Source organism: Vicugna pacos, chromosome 28 (assembly GCF_048564905.1).
Source record: "Vicugna pacos chromosome 28, VicPac4, whole genome shotgun sequence".
Classification (NCBI taxonomy): domain Eukaryota; kingdom Metazoa; phylum Chordata; class Mammalia; order Artiodactyla; family Camelidae; genus Vicugna; species Vicugna pacos.
Genome location: NC_133014.1, coordinates 1009578 through 1032821, shown reverse-complemented (window position 1 = coordinate 1032821; position 23244 = coordinate 1009578). Strand labels below are relative to the sequence as shown.

Here is a 23244-nt window from a genome sequence, read left to right as displayed (position 1 = left end):
CCATATGCAACTAAAGTGGTTCTCTAACCCATTTTTATTAAATGAACATAAACATGCAGAATAGAGGAGGAAGAAAAGTGAAACAGTATGTGAGGAATAAAGATAGAGCACAGGAAGGGTCGCATGAGATTATGGCCACTCCTGTTCTTCTGGGACTTCAAAAATCGTGGACAGACAAGTGCGTCGACCTGTGGTGGATGGGCACTTGGCCTCATACTGCCCTTGTGGGTTTGTGTAAATGACTGCCACCATCATTCGTGTTGATTCCAGGCGTCCTGTTGTCACTGATGAATTCAAAAACAGTTATCTTAGTAAAGAGCATTCTCAGGTACTAGACTCAACTAAATTCCTGATTAAATAGATTTTCCTAAAGATTTGCTCAAAGCAGTGAGATGAATGTCATAAAACCAAAAACTGTCAAAACTGCAAAGGGGTTGGGAGAGGCTTATAGCTCCGTGGTTCAGTGCGTGCTTACTGCCCATGAGGTCCTGGGTTCAAGCCCCAGTACCACCATTAACATAAAAAACAAACAAACAGACAAACCAACCTAATTACCTGCCCCCCCAAATTCAAAGAGTCTCATGATTCATGTCCCCAGGTGCTGAGTCTAACCTCATTCATGAAATGGGCAGGGGCCAGTTAGCTGTGGTGCCTTGGGCTCAGACCGTCCTAGCTCAGGGTTCTCAGAGGAACTTCTCCTGGCCTTAGTAGTTGCTTTTTTACAAATTTAGTTTCCATCCATGATTAATCTTGACAATAATCTTAAAATTTAGATGTTGTTTTTATTCACATTTTAAAGATGAAGGAACTGAAAGTGAGCTAAAATAGCTGGCCAGAGGTAACACAGCTGGTGAACAGGAGCCCAGGAGCTGACAGTCTGCAAAGGTGGTTTCACATCAAACCAAGTCCTTTGTTTCTGTCTGGTGCAGGTTCTTGTCAACCTGTTTCAGAGGCACTGGAACCTGTGGTACCTCATGTGCCATTAAGCAGGGAAAAAGGGGGTGGGGAGTAAACAAGGCAGTGCTCTGGGCCCCTCACTCTAGTTTCAGCCTGAGCACATCTCATATATGTGAGGCCCATTTAAAGTTTTGTTTGGAAAACTTTCCAAACACCGTATTATACCCTGATGTCTCCTAGTGCTGTACTAGCAGCTTCTGCTGTCAGGCCTGCCTTATCCTATGTATGGTCTCATGACGGTGTGAAAGCCGCCCTGACCTGAAGCAGGTGGAAATCACTGCTCTTGGATGTGATTTGGGCTCCAGAACAGCACTGAGTGTCTCCCATGAGCCCTGGCAACCTTGCTGCCTTTCTCCCCAAAGTCAGTCACATGCTTCCCACACCCTGCAGCCTCCTCCCTGGTACTAGTGACGTCACCTTCGTCAGGAGTGGCTGTGCGCCCTCCCCAGAGGGGAGGGGTGTCTTCTCCCCAGAGCTGGAGGCGGTTCTCGAGGAGGAACTGGACCAGAGAAACCTGAAACACATGAGGGCGAAACGGGGTGTTTTCCATACGGCATCGTTATAACGTCAGTTCACACCTAACTCGTGGAGCTAAAAACTAAGAGAATTCTGAGAAAAATCCAGAGTTGATTGAAAAATGAGTCTACAAATCAGTTTTCTATAAGAAATAGTGATACTTTCAAGAGTACTTTGGGTACAGATTTTAAAACTCTTAATCAGAGGGTTAAAGTTAGAATTTGTGGCCTCGTTCAATAGCGAACATTTTTGTAACGACGGTTACATCTTTAAAACTAGGACAGTTTTCAAGTGACCCATGAAGGATGCTTGAGGTGAATCTGTGTATTGTCTTACTAAATTTCATTTGTTCATTATTGTTTCATTTTCTCCAGTTTTATTGAGATAAGTTGACAAACATCTTACGAAAATTAATAAAGCATCCAATAGACAGAAACTTGAGAAATTTACTTCTTAAGTGAGGAAATATGTGAGAGTTCAGAAGCAGAGATTTGTGTGATTTTTCTTGGGAAGGAAGGAAGCAGCTGGAGAGGAGACGTGTCTGTCTCCACTGCCTCGTGTCGTGCTGGTTGTCGGGTTTAGCTTGGGGCAGAGCTGTGATCTGATTCGGCCTGTTGTGGCTCTGTTCGGATGTTCTGGAATGTTTTACTAGTCCCCTCAGCCTGCAGTGGGGGTGAAATAGGAGTCTAGTGTCCTTGTGAAGGACCACAGCTGGCAGAGGAAGGCCAGCGTGTGTGGAGCCGTGGGTGCTCATCTTGCCCAAGCCACCGCGATGTGCCAGCAGTGACCAGAGGAGCTGGGTGGTGGTGTCATTCTGTGATGATGAAACGATGGAACCTTCGCCGTAGTTCACACTCCCTCAGTGATTAGGCTGAGAGTTGAGCTTCGGCTGCCAGACCCCAAAGCTCAGGTTCTGTTCTGTCCCATCATCCTACTCTTATCACTCTGTGGTTGCGTCTCCTGGATGGGAAAGGAGAACTGCCTCCACTGCTCTCAGTTTCCCACGTAACAACCCACCACATCCCCACACCCCACCAGGTCAGTGACTCTGCCCCTCCAGGGGAACGTTTTTAAAATGTGCACTTTAACAATCTGGTACATCACGGTTAGTATCTCATGTTTGAGGTTCAAAGTGGGGACCGTGCCCCACAAGACATGAAAATGAGAGGTCTCCTCACCATTTTTGTCAAGTCCTCTTGCAAGTGTGAGCTGGTGGCATTAGATGGACCCAGAAGGCTTGGGGCGATGCACTGTGCTAAGGTATATGATGTCATGTGATTGAAGGCGGAGTGGTGCTCGATGTTGTGGAGTGCTCCGAAAAGATGTCTCAGGAGGTCAGCGTTGGCCTTTGGCAGCTTGTCCAAAAGTCTACAGACAGAAAAATGCACTTTTAAACAAAACATGTCATTTTGCTTAGGAAGTGGAAATACAGAGACAGAGAACCGGGTACGTCTTTGTGAACCGTGCACACAGTCCTCTCTCGCTGAGTTCTAAGCATGAATGCATACAAAAATGTTGCATTGATTTCAATTTCTGGACCAGATCCTAACTTCTGTGGTTGATTAAGTGTTTGAAAAGTTAAGATCGTTACACTGGCAGATTGGTTCTCTAGCGTCTCTGTTTTGACCAGTGGATTTCATCTGCAGCCGTTCCGTGTCTTCAGCAGGTGGTAGCTAGTCTGGAATCCACATTAATAAGATTAGGATGAAAACAAGAATTCAGTAATGGTTATAATGCCTGCATCTGTTTTTCAAGTGCCTCCTGTGGGTAGCAAATGCAGCCCTTTGAACACTGGTCATGAGTTTAGTAGACAGAGCTGTGAACTATGAGCTGATATTTTCCTAAGAGGGTGTTGGTTGTGTTTTTGGGGTGTGACCGTCATTACCTCCTGGTTGCAGTTATTTTTTCCTCTGGTTTTCCGTCATCAAGGATTCTGAGCCATTTGTCGAGCAGACTTGCTGTGAAAATACCGCCTTCGATGTTCTGAAGGAAATCCTTCCGCAGATTAAAAAACACATATATTATTTATGATAAATACATATTGGAGAAATAACAAAGAAAACATTAAGTTGAAAAATCCTGTTCAGGCCTCACTTTGTTCACAACTGCCAGTTTGTGACCCAGGCAGAGCTGGACTCTGACTACACACTCGCACACCCAGAAGGAGGGGCTTGGACTCTCTCCATCTAAAATTAGAAGCATCACAGCAGAGTCTGGACGGCAGTGAGAGTGGTGAGAGCCCCCGTCCACCAGCTGGGCTTTGCTCCCTGTGTCCACGTCAACACCAGGCCCAGCTGGCCCTGTCTGGTGCTCACCCACCCCACATCCTGTGAGCGTCTGAGAAGCAACGCGCTCGCCCATGTTACTTGTTTACTTCACGCAGCGCTTGCTCTTAATTCAAGGAAGAGAGGTTCTGATGTAGAACACACACCCCTCACACTCTTGCACACATATTACAAGAGAGCTGGGCTTTCTGACGTGAGGTGTGCCTGCTTGGTGGGGAAAAGCTACTCATCATAGCGTCAGTCTTCTTTTTTAAACCGTGTGAAAGTTCAGTTTGCAGCCTTTTAAGCAGCAGGTGCTAAAAACATATCAAAATCCCCAGTGGGTGGTACCTACATGTTCCCCCTTCCAGCTCCTTGAATGGAACATACCCTCCCAAATAGGACACTTAAAATTTCGATACATTGGAACTTCAGGCCTCTGAGTGTCAGGGCCAGAGGTACGCAAATGTCAGCTTCCTACGTGGGGGCCTGGAAAATGTGTCAGTTTAGAGGGCTGGTGAAGACATTTTTTTCTTTAATTAAAGTATAGTCAGAGACAATAGGTCAGTTTTTGTTGTGGAAGCCTTTATGTCACAGAAATGGGCCTATTAAAGTTTATGAAGCAGTCATTGTTTTCCCCATGTGAGCAAGGTGGTAATTGCGTTGTTTTGTGTATGTATTGATGGAGATTCTGGGGAGTGAACCCAGGACCTCGTGCGTGGTAAGCATGCGCTCTTCCGCTGAGCTGCACCCTCCCCACCCCTGAAGTTGCCATGTTTTGTGCCAGACTGGGGGAGTTTCTGCATCACCGTGGTGGTTCGACAGGCACACCGTGCTCGCACGGGCCTCGCTCCACAGCCCGAGGCTTCTCTTGGTAGGAGCTTGTCCAGAAAGTGCCTCTGGGCAACTGTGGCGCCTGCAGCGCGGTCGGCGTTCTCCTGCTCCAGTCCTTACGGAGCTGCTGTGTGTGCCAGCCTCTCTCCTGAGCACTGCCGACGGAGCAGCGACGGCAGGGGACAAGGTCTCTGTCCACTCATCCTGTAGTGTGTGCTTGGTGTGCGGCACCTGCTCTTGCCATTAGGGCTTTTCTCCGTGTTCCCTTTGGAGTGACCCCAGTGTATTTGGAGGGAGGAAGCTCTCCAGCTGTGGCTGGTTGCAGGAGTCTGGAAGGGACAGCAGGGCCTGTGCCTCATGTGCACAGACTCCCTGCACTGGGGGCACGTGTCTCCTCCTTCCTGGACCCTGTGCTGTGGATGCCACGGGTGAGGCTGCGTGCGTGAAGCCTGAACACGACTCAAGCAGAATCTGCCGAGGGTGTTGCTGTGGGACCTCTGTCTACAGACAGTTTAATGGCAAACTCAGTGTGGTGCTGATAGACACTCATTTCTGGTTTAGACCAACTCTCTGGTTACTTGACACATGGTATTATCACCGTCAAGTTTGCAAAGTCTGATTCCCCATTAAGAGCAGTCAACTTTAGGAAGCAAGAGCGTTAGGAGGGTCTAAGACATGTACCAACGAGAAGCCAGCCTCGTGCTAGTCTTTGCTTACAATGGAAAATAGATGAGAGCCTCACTCTTCCTAGATGATGGGATTAATTCCATGTGCACTGAGATACGGCAACACTCATCTTGCATTTGCATAGCTAGTGTGTAGTGCTATGGTGCGAGTGTGGTAGGGGTCAATTCGAAGTCATTTCTGAACTGTTGCTATTTATCCCACAATCAAATTATGATCCAACATTAATAGGAGACAAGGAAAGACCAAATGTAATGGCATTTCTAAGATAATTTTCATAACCTGTTTGTAGTCATTACTACATTAATATACTTTCGTTCAGAACTGATAATAAATACCAAGATGGATTCATTAAATCCTTTTTCTGTTCTGTGAGTCCCTTTGTAGAAATGTAGCTGGATACCTGACTTAGGTGTATAATTTCAAAATCAATGTATTTCTTCTATAAATTCTTTGCATTTTGAGAGCTTGAAACTAATTTTGACTGCTGCACCCACTTCAAAAGGCAGATTTATGAAATGAGGCTTGTGGTAGGAGCTGCTTACCATGGAAGTCTAGCCACGGGTGGTGGGTGAGAAACATAACAGACATGAACAAGGGAAGCCAAAGGCGGGAAAGGAGGTGACAGGAGGCACACACGGAGCCGTGCTCCCTGCACTAGCTTTAAAGTAAGTGCATTAGCAGACGGCGGAAGGGAGGACAGATTTCAGTGGCCTTTCTGAGCATGTTTTGATTTATTGTAAAGTAGATGTTTACTTACCTGATAAACTTGTATAAATATTTCCAAAAGCTTACTGTGAATTTTTTTTGGAAAGTTCGGCTTCATTAGGAAGGCGGTAAGGGAGTCCTCAAAGGCGGAAAGCTTGTTTTGGGACATTCTATACAGGTGTGTGCTTTTCCATTTGTTACTTAGTTTTGTATTTGCATGGATTGTTCAGGAGTGAAGATGGGGAGAGGGTTGTGATGAAAAAGGAAAGTATATCTAGCATGGGGCTGCTAACACCCAGAGTAGTTTCCTTAAATTTTGACTTTGTGTGGTGTTCTCCAGTTTCTCAGATCCTTCATCTAGGATGCCTGTTGCTCTTGGGCAGTCATGATGAAGGATGCCTCCTAGAGTTTCAGAGTCACTGTGTGTGTGGATAATGCTAGACGTTTCCCTACCTTTAAGACGGATGCCAGCACCAGGATGGACTCATCCTCCATGTTTACTGTGTCCCCGGAATCCAGCCTCTGCTTCAGGGCCCTGCAGGATGTTTTACTGGCATTTTTGAGGAAAATGCGCTTTGTGAGTGGCCCTTTCTGACTGAGAGTGGAAAGCATCTCCTAAAGGAAGGAAAAGAAAACATATGGCATTTCCTATCTCCCAGCCCAGAGCACACGCTTCTCCTCTATTGGAGAGACTGGTGGTGTGTGAGGGCCCAGTGCTGGAGCTGGAGGGACTAAAGCCAATTTAGAATTTTTTTTCAGTGTCTCTACATGTATTTTCTACCCAGCAATCCATTTAACATTCATACGCTGAAACATTTTAAACGCTTGTTTAATCAGATTTTCCTTTTCAGTGAATGTACACTGTGAAGTCAGACATCTCTGCTTTGAGGCCTTTGTAGAGTCACCCTCTCCTTTCCAGTCCTGTCTCATTCTTCCCTGATACAGATGCTCTTGCCCAAGTATGGACATCTTTGCCTCATTCATTTTCTGTGTGTTTGTACCCCTTTTGGTGACCGTGTACCCCAATTCTGCTTTCTGTATTCCTCGCCTCTTTGAAATTGGGCTGAAACCCCTCTCCTCCCCTCTGGGTGCATCCCCTGCTCATCAGTCTTTCCTGTCCTTTTGCTGTGTGGCCTGCAGCACAGACAGGTGACAGGTGCTGGAGTCAGGGAATCCAAGGAACCTGGAATCTGTTATATGCTGTTTATGTGACCTTGGGCACAGCACATAGTTTACTGAGGCCTTTTTGTTCTTCCTTTTTGAGGATGGTGATCATCACAGCTACTCTAAATTTGCTGTGAAAGATGCAAGGACTGGGATAAGCGGTAACATGTAACTAGTATGATACATTTCTTCATATCTAGCATAAAATTTCTGACATCTAGTGTAGTGCTCTGAGAAACACTGGATGGTGAATAAATGTTAATGCTGACATTTTGGTATACAAATTGAACAGAACACAGACCAGACTGTGTGACTTTCACTTGACACCCTGTCAAGATTAAGCAATTCATATTTGCCAAAGAATGAGTCTTTGTATACTTTAACCCTCGTGTTACAAATCAAATGTATGTGAGAGCTGAGCTGTAAGATTGAGTAGACTCAGATGGAGGAGACTTGAGACTAGTGTGCAGTTCAAGGAAGGAGACGAAGAGGGATGATGAGGGTGACGGGGACTCGCAGCATTTCATACCCGCAGAGCCCGTTGTAATGAGTCTGAGCAAGTGGATGTAGGTCTTTGCTGAAACCAGTGGAATGAACAAGAGCAATTTTTACTGCTGTATGTGCTTTCTGACTCTGCGGTATTGACATCAGATTTTATTCTCTGACATAATATGAAGAAACCTTCTCAGCCAAAGGCAGGGGCTGTCTAAAGAATGCTCCACTTGGTGATGAGTTTGGATGAGAACACGTGACCTGTGAGTGCTCCCTTTGTCAGGAGGGCTACAGAAGATCAAAAGGAGACCCACCAGAACTGGGGCGGGCAGCTTGTCGTCCACACACACGTCCCCCAGTGGAGCTCCAAAAAGCTGTCCTCGCTTTGCAGATGGTGGAGGTGGGCCCTGGTTGTCCTGGCGAGGGCGGGGGCGCCGCCAAAAGGCCCAGTTGGTGACATAAGTTCTCTTAGCTGTTTCGCGAAGTGAATGTAATGAAGAAGAGAGATTATTAGTAGTAATAGTTTAATTCACTTAACCTTATTCCCACTATTTCCATGTTACAGCACCTTTCTTGTCACAGCTAGAAGTGAGAGAAACTGAGTCCCTTGTACAGAATTTCCTGCATGCTGACATTGGCTACTTGGCTTCTTGTGGTGTGCATGTGTCCTCCTTCCCCAGGCCCTGCAGACTGCTAGTGAAGCCGAGAGGCTTGATCAGTCTCCGGGGTGACTGTCCCAGTGACAGCGCTTCCCTTTACAGCGCTCTCTCCTGCCTCTGCCCTGCGTCGTGGGGGGTCACTTAAGCTGTAGTTACACAAGGTTCACAAGGTTCCTGACAAGTATTGTCAGCAAATTCTAGTGTCAGATGTCACTGTAAACGCTAAAAAGTTTGATATTCCCTAAGAAGCAGAGTGTGGTAATCACCTACTTTTGTAAGAGGTTTCCTCCCACTCTGAGATTTTCTGTTTGGCTTTCTGAGTAGCCAATGACGGTCAACCTCCTCCCATCGAAAGGATCTGCCTTTCGTGACACAAGCTGCCTGGCCCTAGAATCCTCAAGGCCACTTCAGCCTAAGGCCATAACGGAATCCAGTTCAACTCCATAACTTTGCACCACTGGAATTCTTCCATTGCAGCTGCGTCTAAGTCCTACAGTCATCTGACCACCTCCCGTGAGGGTCTGAGATGCTGGACCAAACACTGGGACAAGTACGATGTGTTCCCAGGCTGGAAAAAGCTCATGTGTTATTAAGACACACAGTAATGAACACACACAATTTTATGTAGGAAGAGCTCCAGGGAGACACAGAGAAGGGCAGTCGGCCTGGAGGAGTGAAAAGAATCAAAAACTGAACCTTTCTAGTCATGAGTTGGGTCTTGGTTTCAGACATTTAGGGTTTCTCTGAGCTTGAGCTTGGGTGGGTACTGGGTGCCCCCGTATACTATCCCTGCACCCCCACATGGAGAAGCAGCTCTGCATGAGTCTGGTTTCAGGAGCAGAGACGTGAGCCGAGAGAAGACACCTGAGGGAGGGAAGGGGCTCACCTCTCCCCTGCTGGCTCCTGGCTGGGTGCCTGGGCTTAAGGACGAACTGGCCTTGGGTGTCTGGGGACCTCTTCTCCAAGAGGATGGCCTCCAGGAGGGCAGAAGGTGAGGCGGAGTCCTCTGGTCCCTGTGGCAGGAGCGCAGTAGCTGGAAGGTGGCTGGTTTTAATGCCAAATGGGTGTTCGTGGCCTGTGTGGAGATAAAGTAAATATGGATTCAGGCTGCTGGCGATGGGTGTGATCAGACCCACCTTACCATGAGCGTGGGCACCACACTGATGTGGCTGCCGTTCTCCTAGGGGCTCTGGGCAAAGAAGTCTGTGCCTCCTGAATGAGCATGAAGTGGGGTGACCTGAAGGACCCCCTGCAAAAGCCAGGTGCCCAAGCAAGAGTTTGAGAAGGAAAGAGAAAGCTGTTCTCAGACACGGTGCTTGGCTTGAATGTGTAGCTGTGTCAGTGCGTCACACAGCGTTGACTTCCCCTGTGTGTCCCTCTGAGGGTGCTGCTGGCCTCCTAGTTTCTGCCTTGACAGGCGCACTAGGTCTGTATGTCTCAGGCAAGTTACTGGGCTCAGATCCCTCCTTTCAACCACTTGACCCCACTTAGACTCATAAGGGCCAAAGTAATTCCTTAGTAACAATTGGTGCTTAATGTTCTTTACAGAATGGGGCTGTGTGTGTGAGGAATTGCTATGCTCTCTGTCGCCTCACGCACGTCAACTCAACAAACAGGTTATTCATTTTGTCAGCTCAGTAGCCAGAGCTGCTCAGCAGCAGCAGGGAGGTTTGTCTCTGAGGTTCTCTCCCACTGCTGCCTTCCCCTCAGGGGGCCCTGCCGGGGAAGGATTAGACATGACGCTGCAGGTTGTTGGAAACTCAGAAGCCAAGTGCAGATCAGTGTTTACAGAATGGAAAACTTGGCAGGAAGTCACTGGGAGTTGCCAAGTGATTGGTTTTGCTCGTTTGTGCTTTAGTATCTTTGGCTCCATGGAATCCTCAAGGCCCCTGTGCATTGATGTGGATTTCATTTTTAAAGAATAGAATGAATGTTCCTTGTCTTCGAGTTCAGACTTATTGTTGAATGTAACTTGGGGAGCTCTTGCCTTTGCTTTTCATGTGGTGCAGATGCAAGTTCGGTGCTCTGTTCAGAACAAAAATCATAGTGACTTGCAAGTTTTAGTACAAAGGAAGCTTCCATGACATCAATAAAATACAAGCAACTGACCAGGATTGAGAATTCGGAGTGTGTGAAAACTGCCCGCGGAGCGACTGCTCAGGTGTCATCATGAGTGACAGGCTCTTAGGGATTCTTAGAGCAGCCGTGCTGTGTGAAGCCATCCTCAGGCTACAAGTTGTCACATATGTTGATTGTATGTGATTAATGCCTTTTATTTAAATATACCTAAGTATTCAGTTTTTTTTCACTTTATTGCTGACTAACATTTACAAAGATGTCGACATTAAAAAGAATCATGTATAGTTGAGGGGGCTTGAGTTCTCAGCTGTGTATTGGTGACCCCATATATTCTAAGACTAGGAATGTACATTTCATAGGAAAAGCTTGGTTGTTTGGAGTTTCCAGATCATTTGAAAGTGTACTTGAGATCGCTAGAAAGAGAGTAATAGCCCCGTAGGATTTTTTAATAGATTTAAAAGAAAGAAAGAAAGAAAGATACTGCCTGTAAGATGGGGTGCCCTAGGTTTTGTAGCAGAAGTCACGGTTCCCCTGACTGTATTGCAGGGTCTGCTGCAGACCCTGTCCTTCCCCTTGTTTTAATCCCTCTATTTTCACGGACCACCCTGCACAGACTTCCTGATCCATGGAGAGGTGTCATTATGTCAGCTCATTTGCTCTAGTAACTGTTTTAGGAGAAGTGTGATCTATTTATTGAAAAGCTCAAGGGCAGTGCTGGTGAAGTCAGCTGGGGAAACAGCCAAGTGCAGGTGCTTCAGGCCTCGAAGACTTGAAGCGTCTGAGTGTGATTATGTCAGTTTTTCTTCTCTGATGGTGAGAAAAGTTTTGGGCATGAAGGAGATACTCACTAAATACTGGATCCATAGGCACAGCTGGATCTTAGAAGATTCTTGTAAAATAGAGGCTACTTAGTGGTTAGGAAGTGGAAGAGAGAACTTGAACACTGGAATATGGAAAATAACGTGTGAGGAAAAGATACTCTGATTTGTGTTGTTTTCATGCCTATGTAATGAAGGAAGGAAATGAGTAAGTAAATTAATAAAGGTTTTCGAGGTAGCTGTGTTTGTCAAGTAAAAAAAGTAGTGGAGAAAAATTCACTTTCTGTCCCCAACTAGACTATAAGCTGGAGAAAGAAGAGATGTTATCCATGCCGTAGAGCAAGTGCCTGGGGTCATTGAATAAATGTATGAGTGAGTGTTGCATGAGAGTTTCATTGTTGAGGGTATTTAAGCTTCTGACTGACTGTCACGTTGAGACTTGAGGGTTACAGTTTTTTATGCAATCAGCCCACCTTAGGTTTCCCCTGACACTTACCAATGAGTGGGTATGAGGTGTTTTTCTTGCCAGCAGTCACCCCCAGCTGGTAGTCTTTCTCAGAGCCCTTGGGAACAGAAAAGAACTATGTGTCACTGCAGATCTTTCCCAGTAGGTACTTGAACACATTTCTTTAGCATTCGTTATATTTCCAAAAAGGAAGAATTTGGGCTGTAGAAATGGTATTTCATCCAGGGGGGTGAAACAGTTTTTGAGTTAACAGTCCTGATACCAAGTACTAACTCCTGGTCCTTCTTGCAGCCTCCAGTAGTCCATGTGAGATTTTTGTCTCTTTTGATAAAGGCCGAGGATCTGTGGAACCACAGTGCAAACAGCCCTTTCCTTTGTGGGCTGTCCATGACATAAAAAATCACAGGAATGCCCCTCCACTATGAACGGAAAGTCTAATCTCAAGAGTCCTCCCTTTTACTGTCTCCAGACTCCTTAGAGAATGTTAGCTTTTCCTTTAAACACCCCTGCCCAGACTAGCATGTCGTCCAGAGCCATGTACTCTGCCAAGACTGTTCTTGAGCAAGACAAACTTGAAAGGCAGCATCGGCTCAGCAGCTGGGAGCAAAAGGAGGGAAATGCTCAAGAGGGCTGGAGACGGGAGAGAAATGTCTGCCCAGTGGCTTTGGTGGCGCCCAGCCCCGTGCCATGGGGACAGGAGACAAGGACTCTGACCTAGAGCACAAGTGAGACGCAGAGAATACTCTCTCCCAGCAGAATGACTGCCTAGAAATGCTGGAAATCCCATTGGACACAAGGTTAAACCATAAGGGCTTCTGCATTATTGTAGAGAGTCCTCTACGGGAAGGTAAAGCAGAACGTGTGTGAAACAGTGCTGGTCGCAGGTCCTGTGCTTGTCATGTCTCAGTAGCAGGATGTTTTCCCATTTACAGAGAATCGTATGTAAGCAGAGGTGCGCCCTTCAGTTCTGTCCATCTGAACGTCAGTCTCCCCCCCGCCTTTTTTCCCTTGCACAGCTTCATCCTGTAATGAAGCCGTGTCTTTCACCAAAAACATTTTACGAGTGACAGCAGACATAGCAAAACATAAAGGAGCAGAGACTGGAAGGCAAGACAAGGTGAAAGCGCTGTGTACACGCACGTCCCCAGATCCATGGTCTTACCGCAACTTGTCTCCTTTACCAACAGACAAGAGGCATTAGCCGCCTCCTCTGCAGGACCTGCCTCAAGGGGATGTGGCTTCTAGCCAGCGATCCTTATGCCAAACTTACAGCAAAACAGCTCATGTAGGATTTATCATAGCAAGATAGAGTCCTCAGGTGACAATCAGGAGTCGGGGTATAGGGACAAAGATACAGAAACAACAGTCCAATAGAGTAGGGACTATCTGGAGTCATGGACATAGTGTACTGTCTGGTATATAATGTACACAATAAAGAGGGTGTTATTAGTTCTCTAAAGTTACCGCCTGCATTCGTTATGTTATCACTTTAAACTCGCACAGAATTTTAACGGGAATACAAGACTAACACTGTTGTGCAGGCTGATAATCTAGCTCTGCTGCTTTCAGTTTCTAAATTCAGGGGGACAGAATATGACTTACCTGTTTGTAATAGTCCGCTGTCTCATGATGGGAGGTACACCACACACACACACACACACACACACACACACACACACACACACACACAACCCGTGTCAAAAATAAAATTTGGTTTCTAAGTAAAAAGAACTTGCAGGTAACTTACAGTGATTCCCAGCTTTGACAGTGAGAGGTTGATGACATCATTCACTGTGTGTGTATTCAGTATTTTTATTGTTATAGACTGTTAAAAAATGAGAAACATTGCTCTAAATTAAAAATTAAAACAGGTGAGTAGATAATTACTGTAATATTATGATCTATATTCTACAGGCAAAGCTTGCATTGAGGCAGTGACACAGTGCAGTACATGTAGAGCCCAGCCCCCGATTATAACTGACTTTCATTTGTTTTTGTAACACGAAGCTAGTAAACAGCATTCCAGTAAAATAGGTGTTTCTTTGAAAGGATTTGTGGGTCACAAAATATAACAGCTTAAGCTAGAAAGAAAGCTGAGAATTCCAAGAGGGCACACGGGTTGTCCCGCAGCACATCACAGCTGGTTCAGTTAATGACACGGTGGGGACATGAGTGGTCAGTGTTAAATTTGCTGAAACTTGGAGCTGTCTGTTGGGTATATGAGAGAATATCCTTAAGTGTTTAAGGATATTGGGCCATGGTGTGTCTATGATCCTCAAATACTTAGACACATACACGTACAGAGTGTAGTAGAGGGGACAGCAGGAAATCAAGCAAAACGTTGCTAAATAGGTTTATGTAGGTAAAGGGTATTTGGGGTGATCTTTTGCGTATTGTTTTCACTTTTGTGACTTTTCTGCAAGTTTGCTATTTTTGCAAACATTACATCACAGGAAAAATAAAAACTGGAAACAACCCAAACTACAATTATATAAGTGGTGGTACATTTAGAAAACAATGTTTAATTCCAATAGGAAAAACCTGCTTGTGAAAATCACTCTATTACCAGCCAGTGTAGTTGCTGTTAGAAGGACCTGGAGACATAGTACGGACACTTCACAGGCACTGTTCTTCCCATGCTGAAGCGCTGTTGCTGTGGTGGGCTCTCCTTGCTTCATCTTGCCTAGGGCCCACTGTTTATATATGCAGGGACACACTTTCCCAGGGAAATCCATGTTCCCACATAGTGCTTTCTAAATACTCCCTCCTCCCCTGCCCTCTCTTCCTTTCTCCCTTCCATTCCCCTGTCCTCTCTTTCTGTCTCTCTATCCCCTTTCATTTTACTAAGTCAGGAACCTGGAATTTAAGTTACTGGTCCTGAAAGCACTTACAGAGGCACAGTTGTTGATGTCCTCGGTAAAGATTTTCAGTGGAATGGTTTTTGGCTGCTCCTTCTCCTTGGCGAGATCGATGTATCTAAAGTGGAGTCAGTGAATTAGCCCTTAGCTTGTTTCAAGTCAATCCTTTAAGTATACTTTGTTATTTTTGAAAAGCGTATGGATAGATTCAGCAGAATCAAATCAGGGGCTGGGAGAAAAGATGCAGAAATATTTCAGGAAAATAAGACGTGACCCAGAAAAGAACAGGTTGCCTTGTCATGTAAGATTTGGGCAGCAGAGCCAGTCCTCAGCTTTTCTTGCCTAGATGAGAGGGCCCCCGGCACCTTCCTGGGTTCCAGGGGAGGAAGGCACAGTTGCTTTGAGAACCACTCAGGACAGTAAGTAAGCTGCGTTTCTGGGAATTGAGTGTATATATTGAGAATCGTGTTAGCGCCAAGCATTAGGATGGAGAGAAGGGGAACAAGAGAGATGAACAGTATGAGCAAAAAGAAGCAGAACGTGCTTGTAAGGGACAGCGTGTCAGTTACAGGAGCGGCCGGTGCAGAGCTCCAGGGGTTTGAGGGCCATCTGACAGTTCCCACCAAGCGGAGGAAGGAGAGTGGGGGGGCCCTGCCTGGAAGGGATCTGTGCTCTTTTCTCATGGATTAAAGATGTGCAATACGCGTCCTGACAAAATACCTCTCAAGGAAGGCGCGCCATTTGTCCCTTCTTTCTGAAGAACTGCAAGATTAAAAATTGAGAGAAAGAAATTAAACCGCATAAAATTCTTGTACTGACATGTTAAACACTGTTCCAGATAAATATATTAGCGTCCTGTGGTTACTGATGGGGCTGCATGTGTCAGTGTTACCTCCTCATAACTGGGCTTGTGATGGGCCCTGCTCTTTTATAAGCAGTGGTAGAGCAATGGGAAGTAGGTCTTAGAGTGGGAGAGCAGTTGGTTTGAAATGTAAACCCCTAAGTGCAGCTCTGTATGATGCAAGCTGTGTCATCGTGGGCGAGTCACTTAACCACTCTGAGCTTCAAGTTCCGACACTGAAAAGGGGTTAATCATACCCCAGAGTGTTCCCTCAGCTGAGGTGCTATTTACAGGTAAAGAGCTGCAGTATTTGAGTTACTTAAGAATTGGCATTTGAATTGAACTCTTGTGTTCCATTCACATCTTTTTATGAAGAAACCCTACCATATTGTATTCCTTTATATGTAGAGCATCTGTCCAATTGTAATTCATTAAATGAGTGCTTCATGACTATAACCCTCTGGTGAAGGTCAATCTGCCTATTGCTAAATTAGAGATTCCTGTTGTCTCTGCTACAGTCTCTGCAGCATTTTAATCTCCAAAACTGAAACGCTTTAACATCCATTCCCACATGGATTTACCTCCTACTAGGCTTTTATTTATTGTGATAAATTACACGTACCGGCAGATTGCCCATTCGTGACCTTCAGTACATCAACAGTGTTGTGCAGCCATTACCACGGTCTCGTTCTGGACTGTTTTCATCACTCAATAGCAAAAGAACTCTTGTGTCCATTAAGCACTGACTCCCGATTCCACCCCGATCCTCAGCCCCTACCCCACCTTTTGTTTATCCATTCCTTAGTTGGTAAACACTTAGGTCGTTTCTAATTTTTTTTTTTTTTGGCTACTGTGGATAATGCTGCTCTGAACATTTCTGTATAAATTTTTGTGTGGATGTATCTGTTCATTTCTCGTGGCTGTTGTAAAGGGGCTGCAACATTTTATTTTCCTGCCAACAGCACTGCTCCTGCCTTCGCCATCACCGTATCAGACCCAGTTCATCGGGGAAGTAGAATGCCCACTGATCTCCCCACCCTGCATATGTGCATGAACACAGCTTGTAATGACTCGGGCCAGTCTGCAGAAGAGTAAAACAGCAAATAGCCAGGCACTAGGTGCCAGGCAGTGTTACTGCCTTATGTGTGTTTATGCAGCCTTTATAACCAGTATAACATGTAAACATGGCTTTTTCATTTCCCCCCTTATTAGAAAAAATGTTTGTTGGACATTCCATTATCAAAACCTTTGTATATTCCCAATTGAAACTGCCTCCTTTCACTTGCAACATGGAAACGGTATTAAATAATAGCATTAATCTTTAGAGAAATAATTCATTGAAAGAAAATATGTAGAGAATGATACAAAGACATGATTCTTCCCAGAAAGCTTTGGGAATTTTCTTTAAGTCAACAGCTGCAGTCTTGAATTTAATACATTAACAGCCTGGTAACATTGTAGTTGTCTTTACGATGATAGGTGAGATTTTGGTAGCACGGGGTGAGGAGGGCAAGACAGAAGAGTTGAGTGCGTGTGATGCACACTCGATGTGCACGAGGAGAATGAGACTTGGGCTGTGGTTGTTGCAGGTGGCACGTGTGAAAGTTGCATGACCCCCGTGAACGCAGAAGTGCTGACTCAGGATGGCCACGTTCCCCGTCCTCACTCTAACCAAGAATGTGTCTTGGTAAACTGACCTGCACTCCATGGAATCATACCTTTGTTTGAAGATGGTGACCTGTCTACAGACACCAAAGAAGATAGTCCGTGCACAGGAATTAGGACTATCTAATATATGATGATTCATTTTATTTCTATAATTAAATCCTGTCTTTAAAGGAATTCACTTGGGAGTGTAAAGACAATTTTTCAAATGTAATTGGACTACTTGATAGTACTTGGTCAAGAAAGACATTGCGGGGATTTAGAAACAGAGATGCTCTCTGGGCATCGGGCGCAGGCTATTAGAGAGGGCCCTGGACACTTGACCTCGTGATCCTCCTTCCACTTACAGGAACACCACGGACACGTGATGGTCCTGCTCCCCACGGGGCTCCTGTAGCCCACTTGAAAAACCATGGATCAAAACTAAAGGAAAGTCCTCCAGTAGTTCCCCCTATTTACCATCAGTTGCACCTAAAACCCTTTTTGAGGGGCACAGTGTACGGCATAACACGTGTCATCATGGGAGGTCAGAGAGTGAGTCACTGACTGAATATATAATCTAATTAAAATATTTTCCTTCCAAACTCATGTAATAGACAGGACCAAGCTATAGGTCTTACTTAAAGGTGGCCACAAAGTTGACCGTGGGCCAGCCCAAGACGAAGGACTTGGGTGCATTGATGGCTTCCCCTGCTTTATTTGTGCAATCGCCCATCCACACGTTGTTCAATGGGATTTCGTATTTGATTTTAAAGTTCCATCTATACCTGCAAAGATAACCACACAAGACTTCTGTTAGTTTGTTTCTTAAACGTAATGGAGCCACTGTGTTCATGCTGAAATGCTAGTTCTTGCTGCTGCAGGCAAAGCATGGCTCCTTCATCCCTATGACCCTCTGTGCACAGCCCAGGGAGTGGTTAGGCAGGCCTGTGCCCAGTGTGTGTTGAGCAGAGGCTGGTTGAGGAAGGCTCTGAAAGTACTTTGATGGCAGCAAATAGGCATTTTCTGAATGCTGAGAATTGAGAATGGACCATGGTTTATATTGTAGAAATCAGAGAACCATTAAATCATTTATTCTTGTATTTGTTATTATATATTTAGTTTTTATAATTATTCTAATTAATGTAATATTCATTCATTTCTTGCTTCAAAAAGTATTGCAGGGACTGAACAAAGTTACATGATACATGATTTGTAAAAATAGTTATGCAGTCTTTTTGACAGAGACAAAGGGGTTTAGAATACATTTTTGACCTTAATGTTTAAGATTCCCTAGCTTTTGAAGGATAGGTTATTTTAAATTTCCTTCCTTAAGATTTTGTCCATACCATTTTCTCTTAGATTCTAGCTAAAGCTGAAAAAATGTTAGCATACAGACTAAACCCATCTTAAAAATCAGTGAATCAGTCAATCCCAGACCGGTGGCCAGGACGTCTTCTGTGTAAGTGAAGGTCATGCTTCTCATGTGCCTCTGAGGGGTGAGAAGGTGACTGTCACCAGGAAACCTGCTTTCTGACTGTTTCTGCCTATTCTCCTTTGACTTCTGACATCAAATGACCATATCTTTTGGTTAATTCACACGTGTACCGTTCACGTAGGCGTAGCATTTGATTTAATCATAGCTCCACACCCTGTGAAGGATGCCGAGAGAACTTGGGCCCAGTGCTCTAGAAGCCGTGCTGTTCAGAACCACATGTAGAAATACTCAAGTTTAAGTCAGCTCAGAGTCCCCTCATGTGCAGGAATTCCTATGACTCCACTGATTCATGTAGTTAAGCTACAACTCTTCAGTGTGATTTATGGAATGAAAATAATTTCTCAGGAAGCCCACCTGAAAGGTGTAGATACAAAGCTTCGGGCACCATGAGTGTAAATGTGATGGAAACTCACCTTCTGATACAAGATGGTCTTTTGCTACATTCTGTTTCATCAGTTTTACTCTATGTCTGCGTATTTGAAGATTTGCATGAAACACAACTGTCAGATAAAATTATGTTTCTAGACAATGACTAAAGTCATCATCAAGATGGAATTATGTGGCGGTGGGATTGATAGATACATACCTGGTAGATGTTACACATTACCCTTCTCATGTAGGCGTCTGTGTGTATAGACTCTCAAGGTACCATGTGGAAACTTTCAGATATACTGACCTGGGAAAACTTACTTCAGTAATTCTCTCCTTAGTTCCATCAGGTGCCACGATTATGCACTCCCTTGAACATAAACCAGGAAGTTGTCCAGAAACCCAGAGCATGGCTTCACAAATGACTCTCCTGTAACCCTGAGCACTTACCATATTGCAAGCACTGGTCTAGATATTTTATAAATGTTATTTCACTTAATTGCCGAACAACCACACTGTATAGTCATTATTCGCCCCATTTTATAGGTGAGGGAACTCACAGGAAGGCTAAGTAAATTGCCAAAAGCAACGAAAAAGGGGTTGGAACCCAGACAGCCTAACTCATGAGCCTATTCTGACAAGCACTTGGCATCCATGCTTGTTGACCTATAGTTCCCTGAAGTACCCACCTCCGCCTCCACCTCCTTCGTCCTCTTTGTGCAGAGCCACCAGCTTTTCTGATGGCAGTGTTCTTTGATTTGGTGAGTGAGATGGTAAATCTTGTTACATGGTATCAAAAAGTCAGATGTTAGTATGGAAATACTTAAAATGTATCACAAGAAAGCTTTCTGGTCTAGGGGATTCTCCTAGGGCCTGACTGTGTTCCTTCACATCCAGTCACCTACTCTGAGATTTTCCCAGTAGGAGTTAGAGGATGAATCTCATGTTAAGTGTCTCAGGAAGAGAAGGGTGAACAGGACTCAAGTTTGCATTTCTATCATGTGTCCCGTATTACGATGTATTGACAAGACAGGTACCCCTCCCTTCTCCTCCCCCTTAACCTTTATACCAGAGGGTGAGCCCCAGTGAGCTGTGGGACTTACAAGGTCCTAGGAAGATTCCCCTTTTCTAAGGTAGGGGTGTTCCCTGAGATGCTTGGGAGCTGGGGTCGTGAAGTATCCTGTAAGTATCTCTGTCCTTTCACTGCTAAGTTTTTAGTAATCTTCATCTTTAGAGTTAAATAAAGTGTCTTTCATTGTCTCTGCGTTCTTTACTAACTAAATTTGAGGATAATGATGCGTAAAGATGGGCGCGCTCTGTGCAGTCCCCATCTGCAATTCTTCATGGGCGTCTACTAGTATTAGTATCTTAATATTTACCATGGAGATCCTGTTGTAAAAACTAAACTGTTTGGTAGAAAGTAACTTCCTGAGCATTCTAGTGAATATCAGAAGTGATAGTGAAGGCTGTATCTGGCGGCAAGTCTTGAGAACAGAAGTGTCTAATGTGTGTAGTAGGAAAACGATGACAAAAATCTCAAGAGGATTCTCACTGAGTTTCAGCATCTCCCACAACTGGAGAAACATTAGTGAAGAAGGAAACACTGAAGCCCCGTGTATGATTACACACAAACTGAAATACACTTCTTATGACCAGATACAAAGGTAGCAGTTAGTCAGCTATTCCGTGTGTGCTGCTTTCTGAGGGAGAAATCCAAGGATGGCTCAGTTTCCCGCTGCACTGCAGGTGAGCTGGGGAAGAGTGGAAGCTTAGTTCCCCCCCTTCTTAAGGCTAAGTGGAAACACTTGGTGGTAAACTCAGGTTATTATGTTTAGCCGATTGATTCAGGACATAACGCAACACTCCATCTAGGAGTGAGGCCTGGCAGGGAAGAAAGAAGTTTCTTGTTCCAGGATGCTGTATAATTAGCTGTTGTTTCTTTCTGGAAAATATGCAAAATTCTTCATATGCATAATGGTCATGAATATACTCAAATTTTGTTATGGGAATGATCTTGAAGGTAGTTTGCTAAAAATCATAAGAACTTGTGCAGGGTGGCAGCGCTCGGGCCTGCTAGTTACAGCTACCGACGGAATTTCACCTCCCCCATCTCTGCCAGCGCCTCCTTTTATCCACTGAAGCCCTCACTCACAGTAAGACTGTATTTGGAGACAGAGCTTTTCTGGTGTGATTAAGGTTAAATGAGGTCATCAAGGTAAGAGTCTAATGCAATCGGATTGGTGGGCTTCTAAGAGGAGGGAGAGAGACCTCCCACGTGCAGAAAGTTTTGCAAATACAAACCAGATGTGGTGACTGCTGGTTACAGCCCTTCAGCATAGTGTTTCCACCCCTTCCTGTGGCCTGTGGGACCCCATGTGACTAGACCCCCTGAACACAGTATCCTGCCAGATACGCCCCATGCTGTGGGCTCCTGTCACATTGGCCTTCAGTGAACTTCTCCCTTCCAGGGTCCAGGCTGTTCCCCCAGCCTACAAGGTGCAGGCGCTTTGTCTGGGAATGATGGCTGCTGCTCACCCCGTGGGTCTAGCTTAACGGCTGCCAATTGGAGCGGTCCTGCTGGACACCCCTGTGTCATACGGGCTCATCATCTTTACATGGCATCCTGCCTACCTTTCATCAAAAGCAGTAGTAATGGTCAGTAATTTCTCCCCGATTTATCGTCTGTCTGTAAGCCCCATACAAGAGAGCCCCTGCCTGCCACATGTTTTACAGTAAGGGGTAGTGAACATGCAACTTGATGATTATCGAGAGAGCATAGTATGTGCATACTTGGTGTTGGAGATCAGTAGTTTGTCCCTGTACAGGAACAGCTGCCTCTTCTTCTTCCTCCAGCCTGTTTGGAGGTTGGCTGGGCCGAACATCATCACAACACGTTGGGTGCCCTCATACGGTGACGCGTTGTCCCCATGGGCGTCCACCTCAATAGAAGGGCTTTCCCTGCAAAACATCAAACACCACAGAACAGCTAGTCACTGGTCAAGTATTTGATGAAGTTTATGTTAAATGTCAAGGTGGACACTAAAAATTAGCCTCAGTCTCCCGAACAAGGCTTCATAGCTCCCAGTCAGGAGTTGGTAAATTATAGAAAGCAACTGAAAGAAATGAGGTCGCTTAGGGGGTTGATGTGGATGGAAAACAGTTTATCAGGGACAAAGTGCCAAGGCATGGCACACTTTGAGGTGGGGAAAAGGAGAAAAGAGCAGAGTTGATTGGTAAACTATAAGGAAGAGGAACAAACTTAAGTGATGAGTGTATTACAAGAAGATAAAAAACTAATCAAAAGCAAGGAAAACCCAAATAGGATAATTTGTGGGCTAACACAGATAAAGTTATATGAAGATTACAGAGAAGTAATTACAGTTTGGTTTCATTTTAACACAAAAATTTAAATAAGTGAGGATTGTGGTAAATTAACTATATTGTAAAGCAATATTTAGATATTTGGGAAACATTCTCAAAGTTCCGGAAATGTTACTGGACTCATTAAAATGTTTCTAAATACGAAGAAGTGCTTCGCTGTTATTTGGCTGAGCTGCAGCTAAGCGCTAACAGAGCTTCTGGTCATAAGAGGTAAAACACCTGAATTGAACATGATCTTGAAAACTGATACATAGACCAGTGATTATCATAAATCTACAGAAAATTCTTTCCCATGAAGTCAAGAAAGTGAGCCCCACCCCCAGCCAAGAACGTCAAACCTGTGCCTGGTGCTCAGCGGCGCTGAATCTTACAGACACGAGTAGCTTTTCATGAAAGCAGTGCTGATGGTAAAAAGGAGTTCGTATCTTTTAGAGGAAACAAAGCCCCTCCTGGGACCACCAGTCTGCTCTGATGATCAAAAATAGTGTCTGTACATGTGTGTGTGACCGCACTGCTATGCTGTACCCCAGAAATTAACACAACATTGTCAACTTACATTATATCCTGGACAACTTTTTAGTTGAAATATAGTAAGTAAATGGAATTGTAACAGTGAAAAAACAGTGTATGAAAAGATTACCTCATATAGTCAAACCTTGAATGATCACCTGCAAGCTCATTGCTTGAGGTGAACATCCTGTCGTCTTCAGCTCTGTGCTCTGGAAACCGAGTGTGTCTCCAGCACTTGGCAGAGTGCTGTGAACTCCTCGACGAAGCCTGAGCTTCTGCCGCAGGCAGGGTTCTGGCCATTGTGATGTCAGGGTTCTGAGGCTCATGCCGTAACTGACAAACTGACATACTTGTTTCCCTGATTTTGCCTCCATCTTTTGACTTTTAAAAATCAACCTCTTCATGTTGAGATAACTGTAGATTGCAGTGCAGCTATAAGAAATAGCAAAGAGGGCCTATAATCTTTCACGCAGTTTCCCCGATGGTAGCATCTCTCTAGGTT

The 23244-nt window shown here is 44.9% G+C and overlaps 2 protein-coding genes across 2 annotated transcripts in view; one reads left to right on the top strand and one right to left on the bottom strand.

Moving 5' to 3' along the window:
- The window catches only part of LOC140690088 (phosphatidylinositol 3,4,5-trisphosphate-dependent Rac exchanger 1 protein-like), an 85624-nt gene that overhangs the window by 42885 nt on the left and 19495 nt on the right, over window positions 1–23244 (top strand). The window lies entirely within an intron of this gene.
- LOC140690073 (rho GTPase-activating protein 20-like) lies at window positions 16–23132 on the bottom strand. The gene is made up of 14 exons (XM_072951591.1): window positions 22873–23132; window positions 21642–21809; window positions 17626–17772; window positions 15220–15261; window positions 14533–14617; window positions 13389–13466; window positions 11672–11738; window positions 9165–9353; window positions 7934–8091; window positions 6417–6578; window positions 3359–3468; window positions 2652–2841; window positions 1375–1471; window positions 16–284 (listed from the first exon to the last, which is right to left on the bottom strand). Exons 1-14 carry the CDS (start codon window positions 23088–23090, stop codon window positions 130–132), a joined length of 1866 nt encoding a protein of 621 aa, XP_072807692.1. The 5' UTR covers window positions 23091–23132; the 3' UTR covers window positions 16–129.